Source organism: Equus przewalskii, chromosome 7, assembly GCF_037783145.1.
Source record: "Equus przewalskii isolate Varuska chromosome 7, EquPr2, whole genome shotgun sequence".
NCBI classification, from domain to species: Eukaryota; Metazoa; Chordata; class Mammalia; order Perissodactyla; family Equidae; genus Equus; species Equus przewalskii.
This window is the reverse complement of record NC_091837.1, coordinates 74,317,085-74,343,193: the sequence shown is the minus strand read 5'-3', so window position 1 is coordinate 74,343,193 and position 26,109 is coordinate 74,317,085. Positions and strand designations below refer to the sequence as shown.

Sequence of the window (26,109 nt, the reverse complement as noted above, 5' to 3'; positions counted from 1 at the left end):
CTCCCAGAATTATGAGAGTTTTTCTAGATTTAAAATGTTATGATCATATGATATCTGTTTCTTCTGACAACTTTTACATGATAGGCAGGTCATGTATCATTTACTACTAGTATGGATACGAAGAAACTGAGGCTTCAATGAGAAAATGGAGGCTAAAGAACCATATAGTAAAGAACAAATGTGCTAGTTTTTGTGAAGCTTATAATCAAGAGATTACACAAGACAGACAAACATATAATCAATATTGTGGGTGTCTTTAAGAAGGTGCTTTAATAAAATTATCTCATGAAGTTCTTTGCATCTGTCCATATAAAATAAACTGTAAGATCGGAGCTAGTGCAGCTATTGAATTTCAGAGGCTAAAGCAGAATACTGTATTTTAATACCTTGGTAAACTATGCGTTTTTGAAGGTGTGTTTGTAATTTCAGAGATAATAGTGACTCCTAACTGGCTACATTCTGTGTTCTAATAGAGTTACTGGAACGACAAGCATGCTGCCAAGGTTTGATGTAGGTGGTGGATTGATCAGAAGCATTAAGCATGAGACTAATAAATGTGCTAGCCATGTGATCTCTGCACATTTTTTTTTCAACTTTAGAATAAAGAACTGAAAACCAAGGTGGCACTTTGGTCTGAAACTCCTAGGACAACAGTATCTAAGGCTGTCTCTACAAGGTACGGTCTTTCTTCTCCCACCCCCGTCTGCCTTGACAACCTCTATTGAATATTCATGAGTGTTGACATTCATCCCACTGGAGAAAGATTCCCATCTCTTACTACTACGTGATCATTTGTTCGTTGTCTGTTTCCCAGTCCTTTGAGAGTAAGAACTATGTTAGTGTTGTTCACCACTGGATCCTCAAAGCCTAACATATACTTACTGAAAAAATAAATGGATAAATTTAAGTATCTGTTTTTCCTCTTCTTTGCCATAAAACAAGCCCAATCTTGGCTTCAACACTTTCTCCAAACAGTACAGATCATCTTCTCTATTGTCCTTGTCCCTGTGTTACTCATATTTTGTGTGCCATTGATGAGCAGTTTAATCATAAATTGTTTGTCTTTACTTAAATGTCCATGTCTGTTTTTCTGCTCATGTAGATTATAAATGCAAGAAGGAAGGAATAGTTCCATGTATTTCATGTTATTTCCTGCATTATTAAGGACAAGTGTCTGCAAGAACTACCTAATAATGACTGAATCAAGCAATAATGACCCACTAAAGCAATCGAAGTGATAGTTGAAACCATCAAAGACACTTTCTAATGTTGACAGAATCTGAAGTGACAAGTTGTTAAAAAAAAAAACCCAAAAGACTTCTGGGCTCAAATTTCATTTCCATAATACTCTGAAATTATCACTTAAAAGAAAACATAGTCTGTAATTACATGAATCGTTTAAAAAGTGATTAAAAACTTCCTGTTGTCACAGCTTTTGGATTTCCCAGTCTCGTCCCTCCAGGGCAGAAGCCCGTTTTCTGACACTGTCTTCAGCACAGTGCCTGAGGTGGAGAATCAGGCCCGCTGTGATTGCATCAGTCTAGGAATTCAGGCAGATTCCTCTCCCTCTTGATAGCTCTCATCAACAGTGCTTCACTTCGCTAATGATATACGTAATTAGAGACTGGAGACGAAACCATTATGAATGAAGTTTTCTAAAATCTTTGGGCCTCCAGATGCTAAGTTATCAACTTTTTGGCCACTAGCCTTGCAACGTCTAATGAAGAAAAGAAGTTAAGTCCTAGAAGTATTAAAGAAGGAAGTGGAATGCCCACATTTAAGAAGCCGTGAGAGAAGTGGTCACTTCGGTGGAGGGAGAGATGAAGAATTTAGACTATACGGGCAAGCATGACTTTCCAAGGGAAGGGTGGATGGTTGATGTTTTGCTCCCTCACCAGATACCATTCCTCCTGGGGTAGTGAGACATCATGACTAAGCGCAGCTATTTTGCCCCTGGAGGGAACAGAGCCAGTGTGGAGTGGAGGAGGGAGCACCTGGTTGTCTCCATATTGTAACTACTCTAGTATTGAAAGCTGAGACTCTGGCTGGTACGGAGGGGATGTGTTGGGGAGAATGACTTCTATGGCCTTCTGCTGCAGTTAATTAATTGTTAAGGGTCTCTTAGTTTTAAAGGTTGTTTTTTTCTCCCTATGACTTGTGAAAGGTCAAATGGGAAGATTTCCTAATTGAAATAGGGCAACTGGACTGAATATGCCCTTTGTTTCATGATTTTTGATAGAAATTCCAGGATTAATGATAGAGTGGTAGGTCTCATGTTTGCAAAATGAAATGTGGCCAGCTGGCTGCTTTGAGAATGTAAGCGGTTACTACTATATTCACCAACATACAATGGAATTATAACTCTAGGGAGGGATTGGAGTATAAAAGTAGCTTTAAGACAAAAAAGAAAATCATGCATTTAAAAATTGATCTAGGCAAATCTCTTAAATCACCAATAAAATATAGTTCTATGCCGTCTCTCAGTAAGTACAGAAAACAAGATTTTTTTCCTTGAGCTTTAGAACATATAGGTGTTTCTGGAATTGAACACCAGAAGAAGTGGTTGCTGGAGATTTAGGGGTCACATTGTTAGACACCAACAAAAGACACATATATTGATGTGTGTGTGTGTATATGTATATATGTGTATTTTTTTTAGAACTAGAATCACACAGTGAGGAGAGAAGTTCAGGCTATGAGAAACCCACAGAACTAAGACGTCCTGAGAGAACAGTTGATTTGTGTTTCCCATTTCCATGTCACTCTGGTGCATATCTTCACTGAGTGGCATGGCAGACACAGGCTCTAACTCTCTCTCACTTCCCCTCACTCTTCCTCACTCTTGTCCTATTATAATTAGCTGAATTTATGTAAGTTTAATGCTTCCACAACTCGATTCTACTGTGTCTCATGGACAATTAGTCAGAATCCATCGATTTGCCACCCTTAGATTAAAGTGGTTGGTTCAGACTTGGTAGTAGAGTGGCAGTGGAGATGGTAATCATGAGGATACAGCAATTATATCACGAAAGTTTAATGTGCTCAATTTTGATAATTGTGTGGTCTTTTCTACAGTGAATTGAAGACTGAAGACACTACGCCCTATCTGATGTTGGTTAGGCTACGGAAATGAGCTGGCTGGGTGAAGATCTGAATGAGAAAGATCACTGTGTGGGTCTCATTTGTTCTTTGAAACACAGTCTAAACTTGCATGTTAAAGGGCTCAATGGCAGTATCTAATGGAATTTGTTATACATCAATAGCCCTGCAAGAAGATAACATTCCAGGAAATCAAACAAATATATATTCAAGAGAAGGAACTCTCTTCAAAACTTATGAACTGGGTGAATCAACCAGGTTCTTTCCCATGAGGGAAGATGGATTTTGCTTTAAACTTAAAAAAATTTTCCGAATCTTTTTTGCTGAAGGGAGTGGTTTAAGGTTGTCAACTTTGACCTTTTGATAGTGGTTTTTATGTCTATAAATAGGAAGAAGAATGAATATGTGTATGAATAAATGATGTATTTTGAAGTTGGCTTTTGGATAATAAGAAATATCTTATCATGATATAGGCTCATCTCCTGGCCCATGGTTAGTGGGAGAGAATAACTCTCCGAATTATTATACTGAATTATGGACAGGAGGAGTAAGTTCTTTTTAGCTAATTCCCCAAACCACAAGACCCTCCAAAGTTGAGAATCATGGCTGCCTCACCCACACCTTAGGGAGCCCCTGTTCTTCAGCTGGGATTGAAAATTAGTTGCTAGAGGCAACCCATATGTAAGCACAAAGGAAGGCACTTTGTGATTCTGACTTTGTGACTAATTTTGTTTCCAATATTCATCATATTATCTCAGCATGATATTTAGGGGGAAGGATAGAACACAATGCTGTTAGCTCATACCTCCATAAAAATGTATTTATTATGGGTTCAAAGGAACAGTGGCTGCTGTCTGCAGCCAGGAAGACTCTGAATTCATGGATTGGAATGATGTATCTAGTGCTTTTGGGAAAGTGTGCTTAAGGTTTGATACTTGCGTTCATTACAGGTACAATTTGTGATTGCTATGGCTAAAACCAAACTCTAGCTGTAGAAATGCAAACTGCCGACACTTGGGAAAGCAGAACGCTCTTCAACTAGAGGAATAATGGGAGACCTTAGTCACCCGAAAGAGTGAATTACTTTTAAGCCTTTTGATCATCCTCTCTGATGTATAACTCTAAACATTTTCTCAGGAAAGATGCTTCAAGCCTTTCAAATGGAATGTGAAATATCAGTATTATCTATGAAATATTTAAAGGCATGTACACACGAGAGGAAGTAATGTCGTATTTATAAATTCATCAAAGTCCTGTAATCCTTGAGATGTTGTATAAGCATATGTATGAGTTTCTTGCTTCATGTTTTTATTGCTTGCTGGTTTTTTTAAAGATGTAGTCTAATAACATCTAGGGCACAATTTCCCTATGCCAGGAATACTTACCTGTCTTAGTGCCTTAAATCCTCCTGACAGCTGTCAGAGGCAGGCCACATGATTATCCCCATTTTCCAGCGGAGGATACGGTAAGTGGTTAAGTAATTTGCACTACTGCCAACTCTGGAACAAAGATTTGAACCTATTTGGCTGTCAGTATTCCTTCTACCTGCTCACTCGGTGGTCTGAGCTATCTCCCAGCTATAGACATGCCCCTCCTTTTGCTTCTTTAACAAACACAGCATCCTTGTGGGCTCTCTGCATTATCCTATGGATGACAGTCAGAAGCAGCCCTTACTAATAAAGTAAATATTTTGCTGAGAGGAGTTGGCCTTTCACCTGTTGCACGACTGTCCTGAGTATTTAGTTCAGAAAAACCTACCTGCTAAAAATCTGCTTCCTTTATATTTATTGTTTATGACTTTGTACCACATTGAAGATATTTTGGTCATACATTTTCAGGCACATTTGTAGGGAGATTGGGCCCCTGAATTCTGCTTCCAGCATTTGCAGTGTGGCAGGAGAATTCAGCTTTCACTGGGAGATCACTTGGGTTCCTCTTAGACCTCAATTATCGTGCTGGATTGTGATAAACATGAGATTTGGGGATGGATCCATCCAACTGAGCTAACAACCAAGATGATTTCCATGTATTCTGAAGTCAAAAATGGAAAGACACTCTTGGATTTTATTTTGGTTTCACTATCCTCATTTTTGAACGTGTAAGTGGAGTTGGATGTAATACAGATAGGATCTGCTCATCTAGTCCCCAGGTTCACTTTGGAGCGGTCTTTGTATCTCCTGAGAATAAGAATAAGCAGTTTCAGAAGCCTAGAAAGATCTGAATCCTTCAAATACAAACGTATCTTTTTAGTAGCACCAGCATCATTTGTTTGTCATATATGGATTATTTTCTATTTCCTTATCATGTCGGCTTTTATCATTTGAAATATTTTTTAAACATTTCTGAGTGATGAAACAAATGACTACAATGGAGAATGAAATTTATTAGTCTAAAAATTGTACCATACAAGACATACAGGAAACGAAACACTAGTTCTGTTGTAGCCTAAATAATTGTACTTATAATTATCCTAATCAATATATTGGATAAGGAGGTCTGAGGTGGGCCTTGAAGTGAATACATGGAAGTGGGAAATGAAACTTAGTTTCACTTTGATTACATGTATTGTTACAAATTATCATCAAGCAATGTTTAAACAATTCATGTAGCATATCCTTTGAATAATTTGCTTATAATATGCCTTACAATAAAGAAAATTATTGTCATATTTTGTAAATTTTTTTGTTTTTATTTCTTTTTACATTAAAATTATTGTACATAGGGGCCGGCCTGATGGTGTAGTTGTTGAGTTCCTGTGCTCTGCTTCGGTGGCCCGGGGTTCTCTGGTTTGGATCCTGGGCATGGACGTACACACTGCTTATCAGGCCATGCTGTGGCAGGTGTCCCACATATAAAATAGAGGAAGACGGGCATGGATGTTAGCTCAGGGCCAATCTTCCTCAGCAAAAAGAGGATTGGTGGTGGATGTTACTCAGGGCTAATCTTCCTAAAAAACATTATTATACTTAAATGAATTAAGTTGTGTTTATTTGATTGTTCATGACAATATAATCCGTAATAAATGGATTGTTATTGTCAGTGAACAGACATTTAGATAGCTTCCTGAATTTTTCTGCTATTTTTCCCTGGATCCAAATTAACAGCACAAGTAATCTATTATGTCTGTATTCTAAACCGGAAAAAATAGTAGCATTATAAAATTAAGAACACACACATTTCTCAAATTTTCATATTTCTGCACTTTGAAAATCTTTACCTCTCCTCTGACCTGCAAATAATTATAGAATCCTCATCAATATTGAAGTAGGGACCCAATCCATCAAGAATGACAAATTCCCTCAGCTAGTATCATAATTATAATTCCCTTCCTTCCTTTCTTCTCTTATTTTTTGTTGGGGAATTTTAAGGATGCAATCAATATTTAAATAATGATATTTAATCACTTTGTTATTGTTAAAGTATACATGTATAAGCATTTAAAATTGTAGTGGAGTTACAGAAAATTGGCATTTATCCTAGGCCTGCAAGGTTAGTTTATCATTTGAAAATTAATCAATGTAATTAACCATATACGCGTAATAAAAATTATGATTTTAATAAATGAAGAAAAGTATTTGAAAAAATTCAGCACCCATTTGTGATAAAAACTTAGCCAACTAGGAATAGTAAGAAACATCCTCATTCTGGTGAAAAACATTTATGAAAAACCTTCAGTCTATATAACTAATGATGAAAGACTGATGTTTTCCCTGCTAATATTGGGAACAAGGCAAAGATGCTTGCTTTCATCACTTTTCTTAAACATTTTGCTGCAGGTTTTAGCCACTGGAATATGAGAAGAAAAAGAAAAAGAAAGAAAAGGCGTACAGATTGAAAAGGAAAAGTAAGACTATCCATTTTTTGTAGTTCATAGAATGGTTGATGTAGAAAACATTAATGAATCTACAAAATAACTACTAGAACTAACAAGTTAAGGTCACAGATTACCAGGTTAAAATACAAAATTAATATATTAGCAGTTTGGTATTGGTGAAAAGACAGGCAGATATATCAATGGATGGAAGGAGAATCCATATATACACCCATATATGTGGTTGATATTTGACAAAGGTGTCAATGCTCCAGTGGAGGAGAGAGTCTTCTAACTGGTGCTGGAAATACTAGAGGTATATGTATGAGAAAAAATAGCATCAATTCTTACCTCACATGATATATAATAATTAACCTGAAAGGGACAATGTACCTAAATGTAAAGCTAAAACTATAAGATTTCTAGGAGAAAACATAGTAGATTATCTTTGCAATTAAGGTAGGCAAGATTCTTAAATATTACACAAAGAGCACAAACCATAAAAGAAAAAAATTGATAAATTGGACCATTAAAATTCAAATCTTTTGCTCTTTGAAAGACATCACTAAACACATAAAAAAGAAAGCTACTGAATGGGAGAAAATATTCACAATAGGATTTTTATCCAGAATACCCAAAGAGCTTTTTAAATATAATAAGAAGACAAACAATCCAATGAAAAAAATGGGCAAAAATGTTTGCAGAATCACTTCACAAAGCAAGATGTACAAATTACAAATACACATCAAATGATGCTTAATACATCTGTTATCAGGGAAATGCAAATTAAAGCCACTAAGAAATACCATTAAAACAACAAAAATTAAAAACGCTGGCCGTATGGAGGATATGGAGCAACCGAACTTAGCATACACTACAGATTGGAATGCAAAAATGGTACAACCATTTTGGAAAACGGGCTATTTCTTAAAAAGTTAAATATACATCGCCATATGCCCTAGTCATTCCAATCTTCAATTTTTACCTGAGAGAAACAACTGCTTCTATTCACAGAAAGATTCATACATGAATTTTCGTAGCACCTTTATTTGTAATAGCCCAAATCTGAAAACAAATGTCCATTAACAGATAAATAGGTAAACAATGTGTGGTACATCCATACATGGGAATATAACTCAATAATTAAAAGGGACAGAGAACAAACAAATATACACAACAACAGATAAATCTGAAATCGTTATACTTAGTGAAAGAAGTCAGAGGAAGGAAAAGAAACACTATCTAATTCCATAGTGACAGAGAGCAAATCCGTATTTACCTGGGCACAGGAGTAGCGGGAGGGATAGATTGCAAAGGGGAACAGAGAAACATCGGGAGGTAATAGAGGTGTCCAGTGTGTTGATAATGGTGATGTTTTCACAGATACATTCCATGGCAAAAATCAATAAATTAGACAATTCAAATACTTACTTCAATAAACTAGTAAAAAAAATGTTAACGCTATGTTATTCTACAGTCCACCTAATCAGTTTTCCACACAGGATTCATTCATTTCTTTCTTCAACAAATATTAGTTGAGTGCCCCCTATTTGCCAAGGATTGTTCTGGATGCCAGGGTTACAGCAGTAGGGGAGGGTGTGCGTGCACAATGGAAGAAAGGAAAAGAAAAATCCCTACCTTCCTAGAAATACATTCTAGTGACAAGGAGCACATAATAAAGTTAGAGATGTCCCACCCATGGGTTGTGAATCAAAATAAAGCAGAACACACACATAGGGAGTCACCAGGAGTGAAAGATCATGGTTACAATTTTAAATTGGGTGATCATTTAAAATATAGTAACTATGGATTGCTAATTTAAATAGGAGAGTAGTTTTAAATAACTTTGATGATAACATTTAGAGGAAGAAAACAGAAGGCGGCGGCTAGGGAAGTGAGGGGAAGGAAGTGGTGTTATTTGGTGGAGGAGGGGGTCCAGGCAGAGGCAAGCACAGGTGCAGAGGCCCCACAGAATCAGCCCACCAGGTGTGTCCCACAACAGCCAGGACATCAGTGCCGCTGGAATGGTAGGTGACAAGTAAGTCCCAATGTCGTCTAAAGCATTTTCCATGCAACATATTCTTTCACGTTTCCTTCAGATACATCATTCCTTTTATTTGATTAATAAGCTATCCTTGCAGTTCTTCTTTGAATTCGGAGCTGTGGTAAGCTAATGATTTTTAGGAGTCTGTATCTCAGTCTCCTTTGTCTCTGTTTCCCTAGCAGACTGAGAAAGCCCACGTTCTCTGGGAGGGGCCTTGAAGGGAAAACTGCCCTTAAAAGGTTCAGTTGAGTGGTCCTGTCTTGACCCTCATAAGGAACTGCTCTTGGAAGTCAGGGGAAGAGAAGAGGCCCATGAAGCTAGGTAATAGGTAACCATAATCCAATATGTTAAGTAGCAGGACTCCAAATTGCTCCTTCTGGTTCATTCTTTCCCTGAGAGTGAATGAGCTCATGAGGTGAACTTCTCTGGGGAATCAGTCAAATGGATCAAAGTCTTCTGTTGTCAACCTTGCTGCTGCTTTCTTTTCTTTTTTTTTTTTTTTTTTAACCTTTTGGTAAAGAAGAGTCTTTCTCTCAGGGACCTACAACCATGGTCCAAAGCTATGATAATTTAGAAAATCTCATTATTATCGCAAAACATTTCTAGTACCTATAATATAGCCTTAGTCCAGTTGTAATTAGTGTGCTCGCTTCCTAAACCATAATGCAAGTCACCTAAATGAATTTCTAAGAGAAATGTTCACACTCTTATTGTAGATGTTCTTTGCCCACAAGTAGCAATCCATACTAAACACGAAATTTTCCTTGGTAGAGAGAACTATAAAGAATACAAATACCTTACACACAGTTTTAAAATGAGAAACCCGGGCATTACAGACAGTGAATGTCAAGACGGTCTTAGGTTTTTCTCAGTATGGGGCATGCTATGACTATTTAAAAATCCTATGAAAAAGGATTTTTCATAGGAAAAGCAAGTCCCTAATGACTTATTCTGAATTATTTCAGACGAACCCAAAGGGGAAAAGATTCTGTCTGAGTGAAACAACGTTACTGCTACCGGGGAGTACGGTTGAGAGAACGATGCCACGGCTTTATTTGCTTGCAGTGGGAGAATTGTTTATCTTTAGATTAAAAACTCATCATTATCTTGGCAAAGCCGAAGTAACATATGGAGGGAAAACAACTCCGGAAACAAGGCAGCCTTTGCAAATGAGCATTTAAAAGGAAGCTGTATGATTGTGGTCTTGAATTGGCCTTGAACACGGGTCCTTTCACCAGTCTGTGACTAAAGTAGATGTCACCACCTGCCTCAGCATTTTATTGTGAGGATGAAATAGGTTATAATACGTTGAGGCATTTTTGTACCATAGACTACTTCAACATTTGTTAATTGTTAATTTTCTAAATGTGTAATTCAAAATTGTTAGAAAATTTTTCTTGCAAAGCCCAGTCTTTAAACAAATAATAAATGAGAAAGCTTAGAAAGATGGGTAAAAATCACTTGGCTAAATCCAAACGTCCTCTTACTGCCTAGTTCCTAATGGGTGCCATTTTTAATGTGATACAAGTTCCATGCTGATACTGATTTAATGTTCCCCATCCACCATGCATTCAACTTTGCATAGAAATAAAGTTTCTCTGAGGACACAAAATAATTGATAAAAATGCATTTTTATTTGAAAAGTGTACAGGAACAATCACTGAATAAGTTCTCAACCATAGTATTCAAACCCAGATACCACAAAATCATTGGATGCTATGATTTCTGAAGTCACTAGAACTTTGGTACAAGAAAATAATGACCTAACAGTGTTTGTCAGGCACCACAGTCTATTCAGGGGCACAGAGAATAAAAACTCCATGTTTAAGATTTTTAATTTACATTCATAGCACTAGACAAAACAGATATCTGTGTAAAGGACAGACAAAACAATAAATGTGCTTAGCCTAAAAATGAGGATAATATCACTTAAAGGTAGACTGCTGGGAGCAGTGAAGCACTCCAGGGTTATGTCAGAACATTGTCTACTTTTAAGACATTAAGCAGGACAACTTACTTTTCTTAAATAATTTCAGATGCACTCAGTGTCTTTTACAAGGCTATGGATACAAAAGCCCTATTTGTACAAGGAGGATTTCGACCAAGTTTTAATATACTATCTAGAATGTAATAGGACTCTTTGAACGAAATACAAGAAGACATCCAAAATGAAACCAAACTCATATTTTTTCAATAACTTGAGATATATTGAACATTTTCAATCGAACACAATGACCTCAAGTTGACTACTCATTTATAGCTTCCAAATACCTCTACTAAAATTAGTGTTTTGTCCCTGCTATGACGCTTCCTTTCACAAGTGGTTTAAATTACGAATGATTTTTAAAATTACTTTTAGCTTGTGATAATAGTGTCTGTTCATGAAATGGAACATAATTTACAAACCAGTTTCTTATATATGTTCTCCTTTGAGCCTGACATGACCTTTGTGAGGCACACAGTGTTTATAAGCCGCATATGAGGAGAAGCCACTAAGATATTTAATGATATATCCATGGTGCCCAAATTCTTCTTTAGCCACTCTCCTTTCTACAATACTAAGCTTCCTCTCAAAGAGCATTTCAAAAAGTAACCTGGAGAATAGAAGAGTAAGGATAAGCCTATTTGCTAGGGACAGACACTATTTTGACGTGGGAATAGACATAAGGACAACAGCTGCTGGTTAAATAAAGAATCCATTAGGTTAAGGACAGACTTGCCGGCTCCTACAGAATTTGCTAATGATCCTTAAAGACTAAGTCAGTGGAAGGATATTAGCCATGACTTCCACGATCTGTTGGCGATGAAAAGAACTGGGAAACAAATTTAAACGACTCAATCCAAAGATGGTGCTTTTGTATATTTTTTCTTCATAAAAGACGACACCCTTTTAAATAATTCCACTATTTCGGTACTAACATTTTTGTTTGTTTTTGTTCTCTCTGTATATGAAGTTAGAAAATATCTCAACCACAGACTTGGTAAAAAGAGCTCCACAGAGAAGCATCTTGGTGACGTCACTCCTTGAAAAATCAAAGTGCAATTTGTGAGAAAATTAGATTCAGACAGCATAAACAAAATGTTTCTAAGTTTCCCAAATTTTGATACCAATAATAAAATATTTGGTGTTTAAATATTTTTATTAGCTTAGTTCTAAGGGCATAAACCTCTACTTGGTAGGTAAAAATGATGAATAAATATTTGCCAGAGATCTAGTTTCAAAAACTCTTTTGCTAACTCTTTTTTTTTTTAATTACCTAAAAATCAACCTTTTAAGTATGGCCTTATCCATGTTCTGCCGTATTTAAGAACTCTATTTAGATAACTTCTAATAGCTCTAGTTCTTGTTCAACAATGTCATTGTGGTTGGGTCTCCACCCAAGAATTCTAAGGCAAGAAGTTTATAAAATTCCCTACATATCTAACAATGACTTTTATCAGTTCTACTTTATGGGATAAGTATCTTTATGGATTTATAAAACATTAAAACAACACTCACCTCAGATACTATTCTCTATCTGCTTTCCATGTTTAAGAGCTCAGCACTTCCCAGAATTAAGTTTATATCGTCTTGGTCAAAAATCAAGAAGAAAATATAGCTTTTGGTGAATTCTTAGACAACCTTTTCAAATATAGACAGCATCTTGGCATTTTTAAAAATGATAAAGCTTTCCCTAAAATATCCAAATATATTAGACTTCTTTTAATGTGTTAACGCTGGATAGTAGAAGGTGAAAGACAACTTTTCTATCGCTTTGGCTAACCTCAGCTCTCAGGGCCTCCTTTCAAAGAGTTATTAAGTATCTTCGGAAGCCAGAAACCTCAATATTACCTCTTCACAGATTGAATTTTAGATTATAACTCCAAAGCTCATTATGGATGAGGATTTTCCCTCAAAGTCTTAGTGTGATACACAATGAGGAAAGTGTATGTACCCTTTTTTCACGTGGACAGAGATACACAACAGTGAACAGTCTTGTTCCATGGACACAGGTTCCAGGTTATGTACTATGCACACTCTGTCTATTGCATATACTGCTTCTCTTTCTAACCACTGCATTCACTCCATTGGTGAGAACACATATGAGCTCCATCAAATGTATTGATTCCTAGTGGGCAAAATTTACAGTTTGAAGAATATTTTGACTGTTATTAAATTTTTTTTAACGTAGTTATGTCCTTCGCCACGGCCAAGCTTCTTTCTCTTATAAAGGAGACAAGAAAGGCTGATTAAAACTATTGCCCAGTTCATCCTACCTGTACAGGTTGGCAGAGAATAACATACTAGAAACATAACAAAGACACCCACTGATACATAGAGTGGCCTGTCTGGTTAAAAATAACAGATAAAATATTTACTTTAGAAAATGCTGGTCTTGAATTTTTTGCAGTGTGATGGCTGATAATATGGAAATGATAGGAAATTGCCTAGAGGGGTGACTTGCAAAAATTTTAAAACTCTTATGTAGGGACCCACAGGCTCAATTCTTAGCATTTAGCATTTCTCTGCCAATTCATGACTTGTTACCCTCGTCATACCAAGACCAACGTGTTCTCTCAAGTATTTCTGGTACATTTCTCAAAAGGACTTTTCCTCTTTTATATTAAAAGGTAACTTTGTACCTAATCACAGTTAAGAGTCTCAAGTAATGCCCACTACCTGAGAAGTGAGCTGGGAGACCAGGAGATTGTGGCAATCACCTCCAGATTCCCAGTAACATCCTTGTTCCCTTTACTGAAGACATCAGAATACCCTCAGTGACCTTAGTGTCTCTGTGAGGGCCTCCTATAATATGATATTATTGGAAATAAGCTTTGTGGCTGGAGACCAATTTGGTCATGGACTTATCCGAGGCGCTGTGTTAGACCAATGTAAACATCAAACCAGTGCAAACACCCCAGAAATGGTTTCTACACGAGAAAAGAATTTCAAGTACGTTTTAAATATTTCTCCAAAATACAATATGATTTACTAAAGCATTTGAGAGAGAATAAATAACAGGACACATCTTGGCTAAAAATACATGCTGTTGTGATTTGAAGGGGGTATGCAATTCTTTAAAGTATTCTGCATACTTCATGGCCCCAAATCAATTTGAAATTGTAAAATGAATTATACGGAACAATTAATTCTGAAACAAGGAAAGAAGGAATTTCTAGTACCGGTTACATAGAATTTGGCGTCAGATGGTAAACTTGACAAAGAAAATATTTTTTTTAGATCAAGAATTTATTTACAAGTAGAATACAATTTTAAAGTAATCTTCTTATCTGTTTTAAATTTCACTCCTCTTGGGATTATTACTCAATAATTGTTATTTTTATAGACATAGTTCTATAATTATGGGCATCATCACCATCTGCTTCATGCTACAGCTATCAAATAATGATCTTTAAATAGATCCTAAATAAATGCTTCTCAAATGACTGACAACGACAGAATCTTGGCATAAGTAAATCAATCATCTAACTGGAAAATTAATAGAACAAAAAGACATATCCAAAATAGAATACCTTTAGGATTTTATAAAGGCTAGCCATTCCCCATTATGGAAATGCGGGGGACACCCAATTTGAATTCAAAGAAAAAATTGATATAATGACCACAAAAGTTCACCAAATTTTGCCACAGCGATGGTTATATTGTTTTTGCTCAATTTTCTTCCAGAAGAAACATCCTTGATGTTAGCTAATAGCTTTCTATCCCCACAGCACAGGCACTGAGGTCATGAAGAGCATCAGAAAGAAGAACACCAACGGAGGGAATACCCGACTGTGATTGATCTTAGAAGCTGGCATCGTGCTGCAGAGATCAAGGAACTGAGCAGTTAACACAGAGAATTTCACAGGGGCTAATTGCATCAAAGCTTCCAAATTGCCTTGATTCGTGGCACATTTCTGGGTCTAGTCCATTCTCAGAACATTATAAATAGACAATCTCTTGGATCTGTGTTCTTGAAACTGATTCAATATCAGATGGAGGTTGGTGGGGAGAGGCTATAGGGGCCTGGGATTTAGGGTTTCCAATGTTGGTAACTGAACAAAAAAAATACGCAGAGAGTACAGAAAAGTGAAGTTTAATTGGCAAATTTTCAAATGAAGAGGAACCATCCTGTAGAAAAATCATATACTCATAACAAAAAGAGAAAACTTGAAGTATGGTGGCTTTGTTACTGATAAAATTGACTGAAATAGTTAAATAATAGTTTGATAGGAGTGGCTTATGTTTAGCAGAAACTAAGATAAAAAACTAATGCAGTGTTAGTTTAAACACAATAGTAAGAATAGGCCAATGGAAAATATGTTTGTGATCATTTTTAGGAAAAAAAGGCAGCTTTAGGTGAAGCAGTAAAGCGATCCACAAAATTTTTGGTGAGATAAGATACAGTTTGATCCCTGCCAACCCCAAATATAGCTCAACCCTGGGTATTTTTGCCTTAGGCAAAAGATAAACAAATGTTAAATATATTGTAATATGGCATGAGGTATCACCAATTTTTATGTGACTAATGACATGAAAATTCAGAGTGACCATAAAATTGATCCATCATTATTCTGAAGTTATTGATCTACAAAGTGACAATATCTGTATTTTCACAATTGATTGAAAACCAGGGGTGAGTGTGGGTTGGAGGGGAGAAATGTGATTTAGAGTTTCCAGTGCTTTTGTAAATTAAAAAGAAATTCAAAATTAATAGTCACTTTTTGTGTCATATCACCAGCCTATTTTCCCTAAAAAAAAATTAAGGCTAGTTTTTCTTGACTGAATTTTTAAAGAGAGATTTAATAAACAGCAATCTTTAGTTTCTCCATGTGACTATCACCATTTGCTAAAAAAGAAATGAAATGCAAAGCTGAACACTGCACCAATTTCTAAAATTTTGTTTGAAATGGAAACCTCTGGAGACTCTTAGCCCCAGCTGATGTCAACTTCTAATTGGCTTGAGTGAAATTTGGCTAAGTAACTCTTTCAGACATCTCTAACAGATACATTTAATTTCAGTTGTCCAAATGCCACGTTCCCATATTTTCATTTTTCTCCCAGGGCATCTCTCTTGTACTTTGTCATTCACAGTCTTATTCTTGTCTATCTGCCATTTATCAAGAATATAAAAATGGCATTATTACACGATCTCCTACATTTTCATAGAAGTCTGACATCCATTCTCTCATAACCTTATCAGTAATTTGGTCATTCTAGTACAGCCATTGGGGGTACAGAGTAATGTCATTCTTAATGAACCACTTAGAATTCTTTATTGAGTATCCATTTTTAGTTAATATGTTTCCCCCAATGCAGATTTAAAAGTATGAATCAGATTCTATATAAGAAGGAAATCCAATCTTTTAAAGAAATCATCTTTCCATATTTTCCTTTTAGTAGCCTATCCTGTTCCCCAATGTGACAACATAAATTTTTGTTCCAATTTAAAACTCACTGATACTTCTTTTTGTGTGCTCTCTTAGATACTCATTTCTTTATAAGCAAAGCAGATTGAGCATCCATGATGGTACAATCACATTAGGAGATCTGTGATCTTGTTTGGAGGGGCCTGAGGGACAACTGGTCAATTCTTTTGAACACTGTTGACTATTCTGGTTTCTTAAAATAGATTTTCTGGCAGAAAAAGAAAGACATGCCATTATGCATGGTCTACTCAACAATTTCATGGTTGGTTGCTGTTTTGGGAAGTAATATTTGGATGGGGTTCTTGATGACCAGTTCCTGCATGGAGTCTAGCAGGCACATTTCTTCTCTGCAGGCTTTTCTCCATCTAGCTTTCCAGAGTTTCCACCATTGACAGTGTCGGAGACTTGTGTCTTCTCTACACACTGTTCCATTCGCTTCATTATCAAGTCCAGAAGGGTTTCCACAGCTTTTTCCACGTTCTGGCCAGTCGCTGCACTTGTTTCAAAATATGGTATGCTAGCATAGAAGAGATGACAAACATTTTTGAGAGGAGGAAATTAGACAGGATACAACAAGATGTACAAATGAGTCACACATGCAAAAGCAGGGCTGGCTGAGAGATTGCGAAATAATCATGATTTTGCTGGCTAAGTGGGAAAGCATCCTTGTTTTTCCGCAGTGAGTAAATATCAGTGGGCTGCTCTTTGATAGGAACATAACCAGTTTTGTGGGCAAAGAAACTGATATAGAAGGTACTCAGGAACTTGATGCCAAGGCATTATCACTATTTCCAAAACAAGGGTAAAAATGTGTAAATTATGGATCAATGTTACCATTAAAATATTACTTCCCTCCAATCAATTACCTGGAAATCTGATTTAGAAATTAAGCATGCACTGAATAGGATATCCATGCGAATACAGTCTATATTTATTTGGGATCAAGTTTCAAGAAGACATGTTCCTTTTTAAAGCTCTCAGGGAAAATCCTTCAGTAAAAAATTGGCAGATATGATGAAATTGCTTTAAATTTAAAAAATAATGACAAAGTCTGCCTTGGAAATCAGTTTATGATTGCATGTGGTGTTTTCTGATTTGTTTTGTTTTGTTTTTTTGAGGAAGATTAGCCCTGAGCTAACTGCTGCCAATCCTCCTCCTTTTGCTGAGGAAGACTGGCCCTGAGCTAACATCCATGCCAATCATCCTCTACTTTATACATGGGATGCCTACCACAGGATAGTGTGCCAAGCGGTGCAATGTCCGCACTCGGGATCCAAACTGGCGAACCTTGGGCCCCCGAAGCAGAACATTCGCACTTAACTGCTGCGCCACGGGGTCGGCCCCGCATGGGGTGTTTTTAATTTTATTTTAATCTGCCACTTGAGCTTGGTTAGGATAAAGATTTCAAATATTACATCAATATCAGGTATTATTCCTCAGAGTTTTACAGCTGTCAACTGAGAGGCAGTAGAGGGTCTTGATCTGAGACTGCTGGGTTGAATTCAAGCTCTGCCACTTGCTACTCATGTGGCCTTCCATCAGTTACTTAATCTCTCTGTGTCTCAATTCCTCATCTATAAATTGGGATAATTTTAGGTCTCCTATATATGGTTATAAGGGGTTAAATGAGTTAAAATCTAGGAACAATTGTTAGCACATAGTAAGTATTCAGTAAACGTTAGCTGCTATTTTTCTTAAGTAATTGATTTAAAACATTGATACAAGGGTTTTTCTCCTGGTATCGACTTCATGTCCCCATCCCATTACTAAGCTGCAGTGTGCAAGGTCAGATAACATCTCCCTGTCACTGACTTACCCGTATTTGTCAGCCAGGTCCCGGGCTTGCCGTTCGTTGACTTCCCTCTGGTCTGGCAGGTCTGCCTTGTTGCCAATTAATACTATATCTGGATTTTCACAATAAGCATTTGCTTGCAGTTGGCCTTAGAAAGAAAGCAGATGGAACCAGCAAGTTAGTTATAAACAAGTGATGTCAAATGACTGCTCCTACTTTAGATTCCTAATCTAATCGATCATCTCCAGCTTGGCTGCTTCCTAGTTACGTGATATTAGCCAAGTTACTTAACTCTACTCAGCTGCAGGTTCCTCATCTGTAAAATGGAGATAATGCCTCACAAATTGCAGATGGTGAATATTAATAATAATTTATATGAAGCACCTATCAGGGCTCATCTACATCTGGGGAAGTGCCCTGCGAGATGGCCATGCTGCTTCATCCCATTTGTTCCTCAGATAGAAGCGGAGATACTAGAACCTGATGTTAGAGACACAGGTTCGCTCCTTCCTTTAGGAGGCTGCTACATTTCCGTCTCCTGAAGTCCAAGGTGATGATCTATAAGAGCAGAACATTTTCGAACCTCCACAAATTCATGTAGAAATTATTTTAAGACAGGTAATTTTTCTCTTTTCTCCAGGAAACACTGTTCAAAAGAAAGAGAGAGAGAGAAGAAAGACGAGAGAGGGAGGGAGAGGGAGAGAGCGGGAAGGAAGGAAGGAAGAATGGAAGGGAGGAAGGAAGTGATAAACCTGTCAACCTCTCTTTTCAAGATTTCAGGGGCTACCTTAATGTCTATCTCAAGGCATGCTGGGTGCAACCTTGCTGAGCCAGAGAAGGAAGACAAAGCCTTATCCTGTAACACTGACTATTTGGGTGTTAGAAATTAAAGTGTTATTAGACATGGCAATTAATGATCTTAAATCCCAACAGTATCCTTCTGGAAATTTTTAAAAACAAGAGTCTTGTCTGCCTTGAAAAAGGATGGACAAATCATTCTCTGAAAGAATCTGATAATCTTATTATCTCCTCAGAATCTAATAATACCACCAAAATTTGGATACACAAATATAATAATAAAAAGAAATAGAGACAGATCCTAGGATAAACACTCATTTGGAGAAGAAATTAAGAAAGTCAGAATTGGTTGATATTTTTCCCCATGGTAGCAACTGTGTTGAACTCATATTTAAAACAGATATAGATATCAATTATTAATTATAAATAATATGTAATCATATGAAATATATATTTTTTGAGCATCTACTCTGTGCCAGACCCTCGTCCAGGCTTTGGGCTCTTGTGATGGAACAAGAACACAAAGTCTGTGTTTTCACAGAGCTCACATTCTAATGGTGGAGAGTCAAGACCACAAACAAACAAATATATAATGAAATGTCAGGTGGTGGCAGTGATGGTGGGAAATATAGGGTATTGAGGGGATACAAAATAATGAAGGACACTATTTTAGATGAGGTGGTCAGGGAAGGCTTCTCCCAAGAGATAAATAAGGTTTGAACAAAAACTTGAAGGACATGAATGAACTAGCACACACTGTAAGTGGGAGGAGAGAAATCAAGGCCAAGGCACTCGGAAGTACAAAGGCCCTGAGGCAGAACTGTGGCTTTCGTTCTGGGAACAGTAGGAGAGGTGTTTGGCTAGCAGCCAGTGAGCTGGGGCACAGAGCAAGAGCAAATTTGAGGGGAGTCTGAGGCCTCATCACCATGGCCTTGAAGGTGGGTGAAGAACTCTGGATTTCATTTCAAGTGAGACAGGAGGTCCTAGAAGGACTTTGAGCAGGAGAATAGCATGATCCAATTTTTTTAAAAAATGCCACTCTCGGGCTGGCTCCATGGCTGAGTGGTTAAGTTCAAACGCTCCGCTGCGGCGGCCGAGGGTTGGGATCCTGGGCGCAGACATGGTACTGCTCATCAGGCCACATTGAGGCGGCATCCCACATCCCACAACTAGAAGGACCTGCAACTAAGATATACAACTATGTACCGGGGTGGGGGTTTGGGAAATAAAGCAGAAAAAAAAAAAAAAAAAGATTGGCAACAGTTGTTAGCCCAGGTGCCAATCTTTAAAAAAAAAATACCACTCTGGCCACAGACAGCCCTGACAAATCTAGAAATGACAAGACTATCACCAGCCCCATAGGACTGCTTGTGTATCCCATTAGGATAAAAATTCATATTTCTAATAAAAAATGCAAATGAAATATTGTCTTTAGTGCTACATCAATTAAAAAATAAAAGAAAATTCAAATACTACTCTTCTATTCTAACATACATCAATCTGATTTTGATACTGATTAGGCTACTTTTAACTTCATATTATATCTAAATTTTATAGATTTTTCTATACAAGGCTTCCTCACTTTTGAACATTTGTTCAAAAAAAGTTGGGGCTGGCCCAGTGGCATAGTGGTTGAGTTTTCACACTCTGCTTTGGCAGTCCAAGGGTTGCAAATTCAGATCCTGGGCATGGACATACACACCACTCATCAAGCAAAAAGAGGAAGATTGGCAACAGATGTTGGCTCAGGACCAATCTTCCTCACCAAAAGAAAAAAGGTAAAATTTCAATGTGAGCTGACTGACTGACACACTGTACCATCTTCATGTGGTTGGTCTTCTCTGGAGAAGCTTCTAACCTAATTAACCCATTCATTAATTAATCCACAAGTTAACGTGTGTGGAAGGGCACACTTTTTAGGTGCTAGTGTACTGTCTCAGAAAACACTGCTGTTTTTCTCTGTGTCCTCTCCAAGTTAGATGTAGTAGCTTATGGAGTTGTAAGATGTCTTTTAAGACTTACTGGACAAGTGGAATAAATGGCCTTTTAATTGCAATAATAATGACCTAAAATATAGGTGAAGCCACATACGCTTCTTCTAAGAGTGTCAAAGGAAAATAAAATTCCAAGCCTCCTTGAGTGATCCACATAAAGGCCAGCACTTTGAAGGTGACACAGGAAACACTAAACTCTTGACTTCCCAGGGTCAATCTCTGGTACTCAATCCAGTTTCATTTGGAGAGGCAAACAAGCAAATACAGCTGTTGGGTCCCAAAGCGGCCAACACAAGTTACTAGGTGCAACTTACTCATCCAGTTTCTGACATTTAAGAAGCTCTGTTGACTGGTGAGGTCAAACATTAATAAGAAGCCCATGGCATCTCTGAAAAACGCGGTGGTGAGGCTCCGGAATCTGCCAAGATAACACAGTGGGTAGTTCTGAACATTAGTTGACATATGTATTATGATGACAATACAAACAACTCTATTTCCCTTTCAAATATGAAATCTCCATCGCATCCCTTACAGATTATCCTGCAGAAGGGGAGAGTGGGCAGAAAGACTGACAAAGGGTCAGGAGAGAACATCTAGTTGTAGATTTTTTTGAAGACCACATTCTGGCTTTATGTTCTATAGCATTTATACACACAGAACTCATAACATTCAATCACACACTTGCTTACACAGCCCCTTGGACTCTTTCTCCTGTTGGATCATGGGCATCTTGTGGTTCACAATTAAAATGTAAGCCACTTTAGAATGGGGACTTTAACTTATACTTTTCAATCTCCCTTGTCTGTGCCCAGAAGAAAGCTTGGCACAAGGTAGCCTGAAAATGAATGCTTGTGATTAATGCAGAAAACCCCAACTTGATGGCAGCTGGAACTAGGATTCTTTTGTAGGGGAAAACAACGTTGGTGCAAAAACTCTTGTGTAAGCACTGTTTGGGGGTAAAACTGAGCTTTCAGCTGGCATCTGTGGAAAGACACTGACAGAGAGAAGACTGAAGAAAGGCAGAAGAGGAAGATGACGAGGAAACTGAGGGAAGGTCAGAGGGATTTAGCAGTTGGGGACAGAAGGCAAGAATGTTCATCTCTAAAGGAGGATTTTGAAGAATACACTCTATCATGTGCAAAGGAAAGACTTTCTCTACCCTGCTCCTCACTGCTCCACCCCAACATCTTCAGTGAACTTGACAATGTGCTAGGATCCACATTAAAGTCAGGAATGGGCAAAGTCTGAGACCACACATAGGGACCAGAGAAGATTTGGGTAATAGTCATAGAGAAGTGAATTTGGCCATGAGCTTTTAGAAAGGTATACAACTTTGAAATATCCTTCTTATCCTAAATATCTTCCTAATTTTTGGTCAATTTCCATCTACTTGAAGATTCTTTGGCTTCCTTAGGGTTCTATTCTCGACTCCTTCTCATGCTAAATACACTCGCTGAGTAATCTCTTCTACTTCCCTGGCTCAGTTATCACCTATATGTTGAACCCCAAATTTCTAGGTCTAGATCTTTCCTGCACTTCACACTGTGTGCCCAGTTACTTGTTGGATATTTCCACTTGGAGGAAACTATGGTACCTCCAATTTCATGTGTCTAAAACCAAACTGGCCCCTCCTCCTGATTTCTTTTTCTGTCAATGGCATCGCCATCCTCCTGGTTGCCAAAGCCTCTTTCTCCTTCACCTGCTGTGTACAAACAATCAACAAATATCTCCTGACCTTCTCATTTCTATCCAGCTACCCTGTCACAACTCTAGTTTTGAACCCATTATCTTTCACCTGGATAATTTCAACAGCCTTCTCCATAGGCTTCCTGTCTCCAGTTTTGTTTGGGATCCTCTTCTTTTCTGATTTCTTCCTAGTGATTATTTAAATCCTCTGCTAAAAACATTTTAATGATGCATTGCTCTTAAGATAATGACTGAACTCTTTAATAAGCTGTCAAGGCTCTGCATGAACGGACCCTTGTTTATCTATCCAGCTTCATCTCTTGACTACCCACAGGCATGCTGATCTTCTTTTAGTTCTCAGAAAGTTCACTCTTTCCCTTGGGCTTTCACCCATGCTGTTGCCTCTGTGGGTAACTCCACCTTAATGCTTCCTTTGCCTCCTACCCTGTTAGCCTGGATAAGACTCCCTCATACATTGCATATGAGTATATATATGACAGTATCAGAGGAATTACCACTTCCTCAAGCAGCCTTCCCAACACCTACATCTGGGTTATGGGCTCCTCCTGGTGCATCTGCCTATCACCCCTTGTTTTCTGTTGCTGTCCTAAGGCTATATCGCAATTCTTGGTTATTTGTCCAAATTCCACCCTGGATTATAGGCTCCAAGAGCAAAGGAGCTGCGTTTTTAAGTTGCTCTCCATTATATTTGCATGGCCCTAAACACAGTATTTATTCACTGAAAGTTTATTATATTAAGAGAAAGAAATAAAGAGAATAGCAAAGGAGATAAAATTATTAAAGATTTAAATGCCTTAAATAGAGAACAATAGTTCTAATGCCACAGCAGGGAGAAGAGATATTTTAACAAATATTAATTTCCATATTAGGATCTCTTTGGTAGGGCATAATCATGATGATTATGAAATGCCAAAATTTTACCCATTTTTTTCTTGTGGATTTGCTCCGACCAGTCGCTGGAGGCTCACAGAGATTACAGTGACTCTACTGAATGGTCCTCTCTCTTTGGGGACTAGCTGTACTCACAAAATTGTCTCCTACTCAACCACAGCAGTGTGGCTAGTTCAACCACAATCGTCTGCTCTCAGTCCTCTTCCTAAAAGTGTGTGTGTGTGTGTCTTTTGAGGACAAGACCGTGCTTTATCCCCCTCTCATTGCTCACAGCACTTGACAAAGTTACTGAAAAACACGCTTGTGGTATGCATCTCATTGGGGCAAACACTTTTGCATCCACAGCAAGATGGATAGGACATTCTTGCTCTGAACCAGGCTCATATCCTGGACCACTCTGCTCAGTACCCTTGCCATCTCCCATTCTTCCCACAGTTTACTCCAGGGGAAAAGTTCCCAGCTGCATTCCAGCTTCACCCACTGACTTCATTCTGTCCCCAGGGTGGAGAAAGCTAGGCCCTCATAAAAAACAGACCCCAGGGTCATATGATTGTTCTTTCTCCATCCCTGGGAAGAGCTCTGCCTTGTATCCTATAGGTTTACATAAGGGGTATGATTTTTTTTCCTTCTTCCCACAATGTCACTTTTATCAATAACCATTCTCTTACATAGATTATATTGCCAGATGTCCTCAAGCACAGGATTGAGGTGTGAGGCATTGTTTATCTTGTTGCTTAGCTACCTCTTATATTTACAGAATACAAAATTTTCAAGGAATGAATAACCTTGGTGTTACTAAGACTGTCCCGAGTATTCCCCGTCTCCCTCAGAGAGCAGCTGTCTTAAGGGGATGGATGAGAGAAGCCTGCCATTATGCTAGGCTGACATATCATGTGCGAAGACATATGGAACCACATTTTCTCATAACTTCTTCAAAAATGAATTAAATTGGTCTATAAAACATACATCTTTGTGACAACAAAACTGACATATGAACAGAGATTCTTGTGAGGAATGATTTCAGAAGAACTAGCAGTGTTGAAGGATGTGTGTAAATGGAATTCACAGTCAAAAAAGCTAACAGAGAGGGCCCGCCACCTCTCCTGGCGTTTATGCTCAGTGAAAGTGAGAACATTTTGGACGCATTTCAAAATCTGAAGTGTTTACAAGCATAAACATTCTAAGACATGCGATGCAGAATTTGGGGGTGTGCATCTTCTAAATATCTTCTCTGGCAGTCTAGTGCCAATTTTATTTAATCTAATATTGAAAGGCTTCACTAGCTTGGGGTCTTTAGCACTTTGAAAGCTTGGATCCCAAAGAAATATACTTTCATAAAATAATGGAATAGTACCTCCAGCTTAAAGCAATCAATGCTACTTTCTACTGACTGTCTCTCGTCTTGGAGACTATACCAGAGATGATGCTAAAAAATCCAGCATGGTCGCTGCCCTTATAAAGCTGACAATTTTGTTGGGGTGAGAAGGCCACAAGTGAATCAAAGAACAGCAATTAGAGAAAAAAATAAGAGATTTGCCTTATTACAAGGTGGCATATAATTGAGTAACCTGAGGGATATTAGGATAGGTGATGTAGGAGTTCAGAAGAAAGGGAGTCTGTTTCCGTTGGAATGTTCAAAAAGGCCCCACAGAGGAGGTGAAATATGAGCCAGGCCTGGTGAAAGAAGAGGATCAGAGAAGGTAGAAAGGGAGTAAAACCTTCCTGCTGGAGAGCAATGGCATGACCAAAATCCTAGATGACAAAGCCAGTCAAATGGCAGGAGACAGGCTGTGTGGAAGAACGGAAAGAGATGAAAAAGATCTTAACACCCTCTCTTTCAATTGCCTCTTCAAGTAGCACTTGTAATGATGTTAATTTCCCACTTTAAGTCAGTTAAATTCTGGAGAAGTTTTTTCCCTATTGGAAAGTACACAGGCAACACATAACAAGAATTTTCCTAGAGATTTTTGAAATCTGCACCAAACACACAATGCTAGTTATGGTTAATTAACTATAAATAATTTATTTTTATTTCTTGATACAAATGTCTATTTTGAAACCAGGAGAAGAGCTGCATATCACCTGATTTACAAGTTCACATACAGCATTCACTTTAAAATAAGCTTTTCTAAGCTATTTGTGGCTAGAAACAAAGTAATTTACTATTACCGCTCTTGTCCTGCAGTGTCCCAAAGCTGAAGATGCACCTTAAAGGCTTTCCCTGATGATCCATTTGGTCCCTGTGTATTATAAACCTGAAAGATACAATTCTCATCAGTTGATACTGCTTTGGATTTCGTCCACATTCAAATTCTCTGGGTTCACTCAGCATGTTTTTTCGCAATTACTATAATCAAAGTTCATAGTGCAGAATAAATATTTGCTCTGTTTTTTTCCAGAAGTATCACATATACTCTCACTTTTAAATGTCAAGTACAAGTATGATTTTCAACACGATTTAGGCATACTGCAAACTTAAATTAGACACCTTCTGTCATTTCCTCATGGAGGCAGCAAACATTAGATTTAGGACCCAAGTTCTAGGTCTGAACAACAACTTTTC

General features: G+C 37.7%; 2 protein-coding genes across 13 annotated transcripts in view; one reads left to right on the top strand and one right to left on the bottom strand.

Moving 5' to 3' along the window:
- Positions 1-5,776, top strand: part of CCDC68 (coiled-coil domain containing 68) — a 64,899-nt gene extending 59,123 nt beyond the window's left edge. For all 7 annotated transcript variants that reach the window (XM_070627631.1, XM_070627634.1, XM_070627630.1 and 4 more), the window contains 2 exons: positions 600-676; positions 3,076-5,776. In XM_070627631.1, coding sequence (XP_070483732.1) covers positions 600-676; positions 3,076-3,133 — 135 coding nt within the window. In that variant the 3' untranslated portion in view covers positions 3,134-5,776. The remainder of the gene's footprint in view (positions 1-599; positions 677-3,075) is intronic.
- A 9,239-nt stretch (positions 5,777-15,015) lies between these two features.
- Positions 15,016-26,109, bottom strand: part of RAB27B (RAB27B, member RAS oncogene family) — a 157,991-nt gene continuing 146,897 nt past the window's right edge. For all 6 annotated transcript variants that reach the window (XM_070627627.1, XM_070627628.1, XM_070627626.1 and 3 more), the window contains 4 exons: positions 25,716-25,801; positions 21,263-21,366; positions 18,181-18,304; positions 15,016-16,881 (listed from right to left, as the gene is read on the bottom strand). In XM_070627627.1, coding sequence (XP_070483728.1) covers positions 16,692-16,881; positions 18,181-18,304; positions 21,263-21,366; positions 25,716-25,801 — 504 coding nt within the window. In that variant the 3' untranslated portion in view covers positions 15,016-16,691. The remainder of the gene's footprint in view (positions 16,882-18,180; positions 18,305-21,262; positions 21,367-25,715; positions 25,802-26,109) is intronic.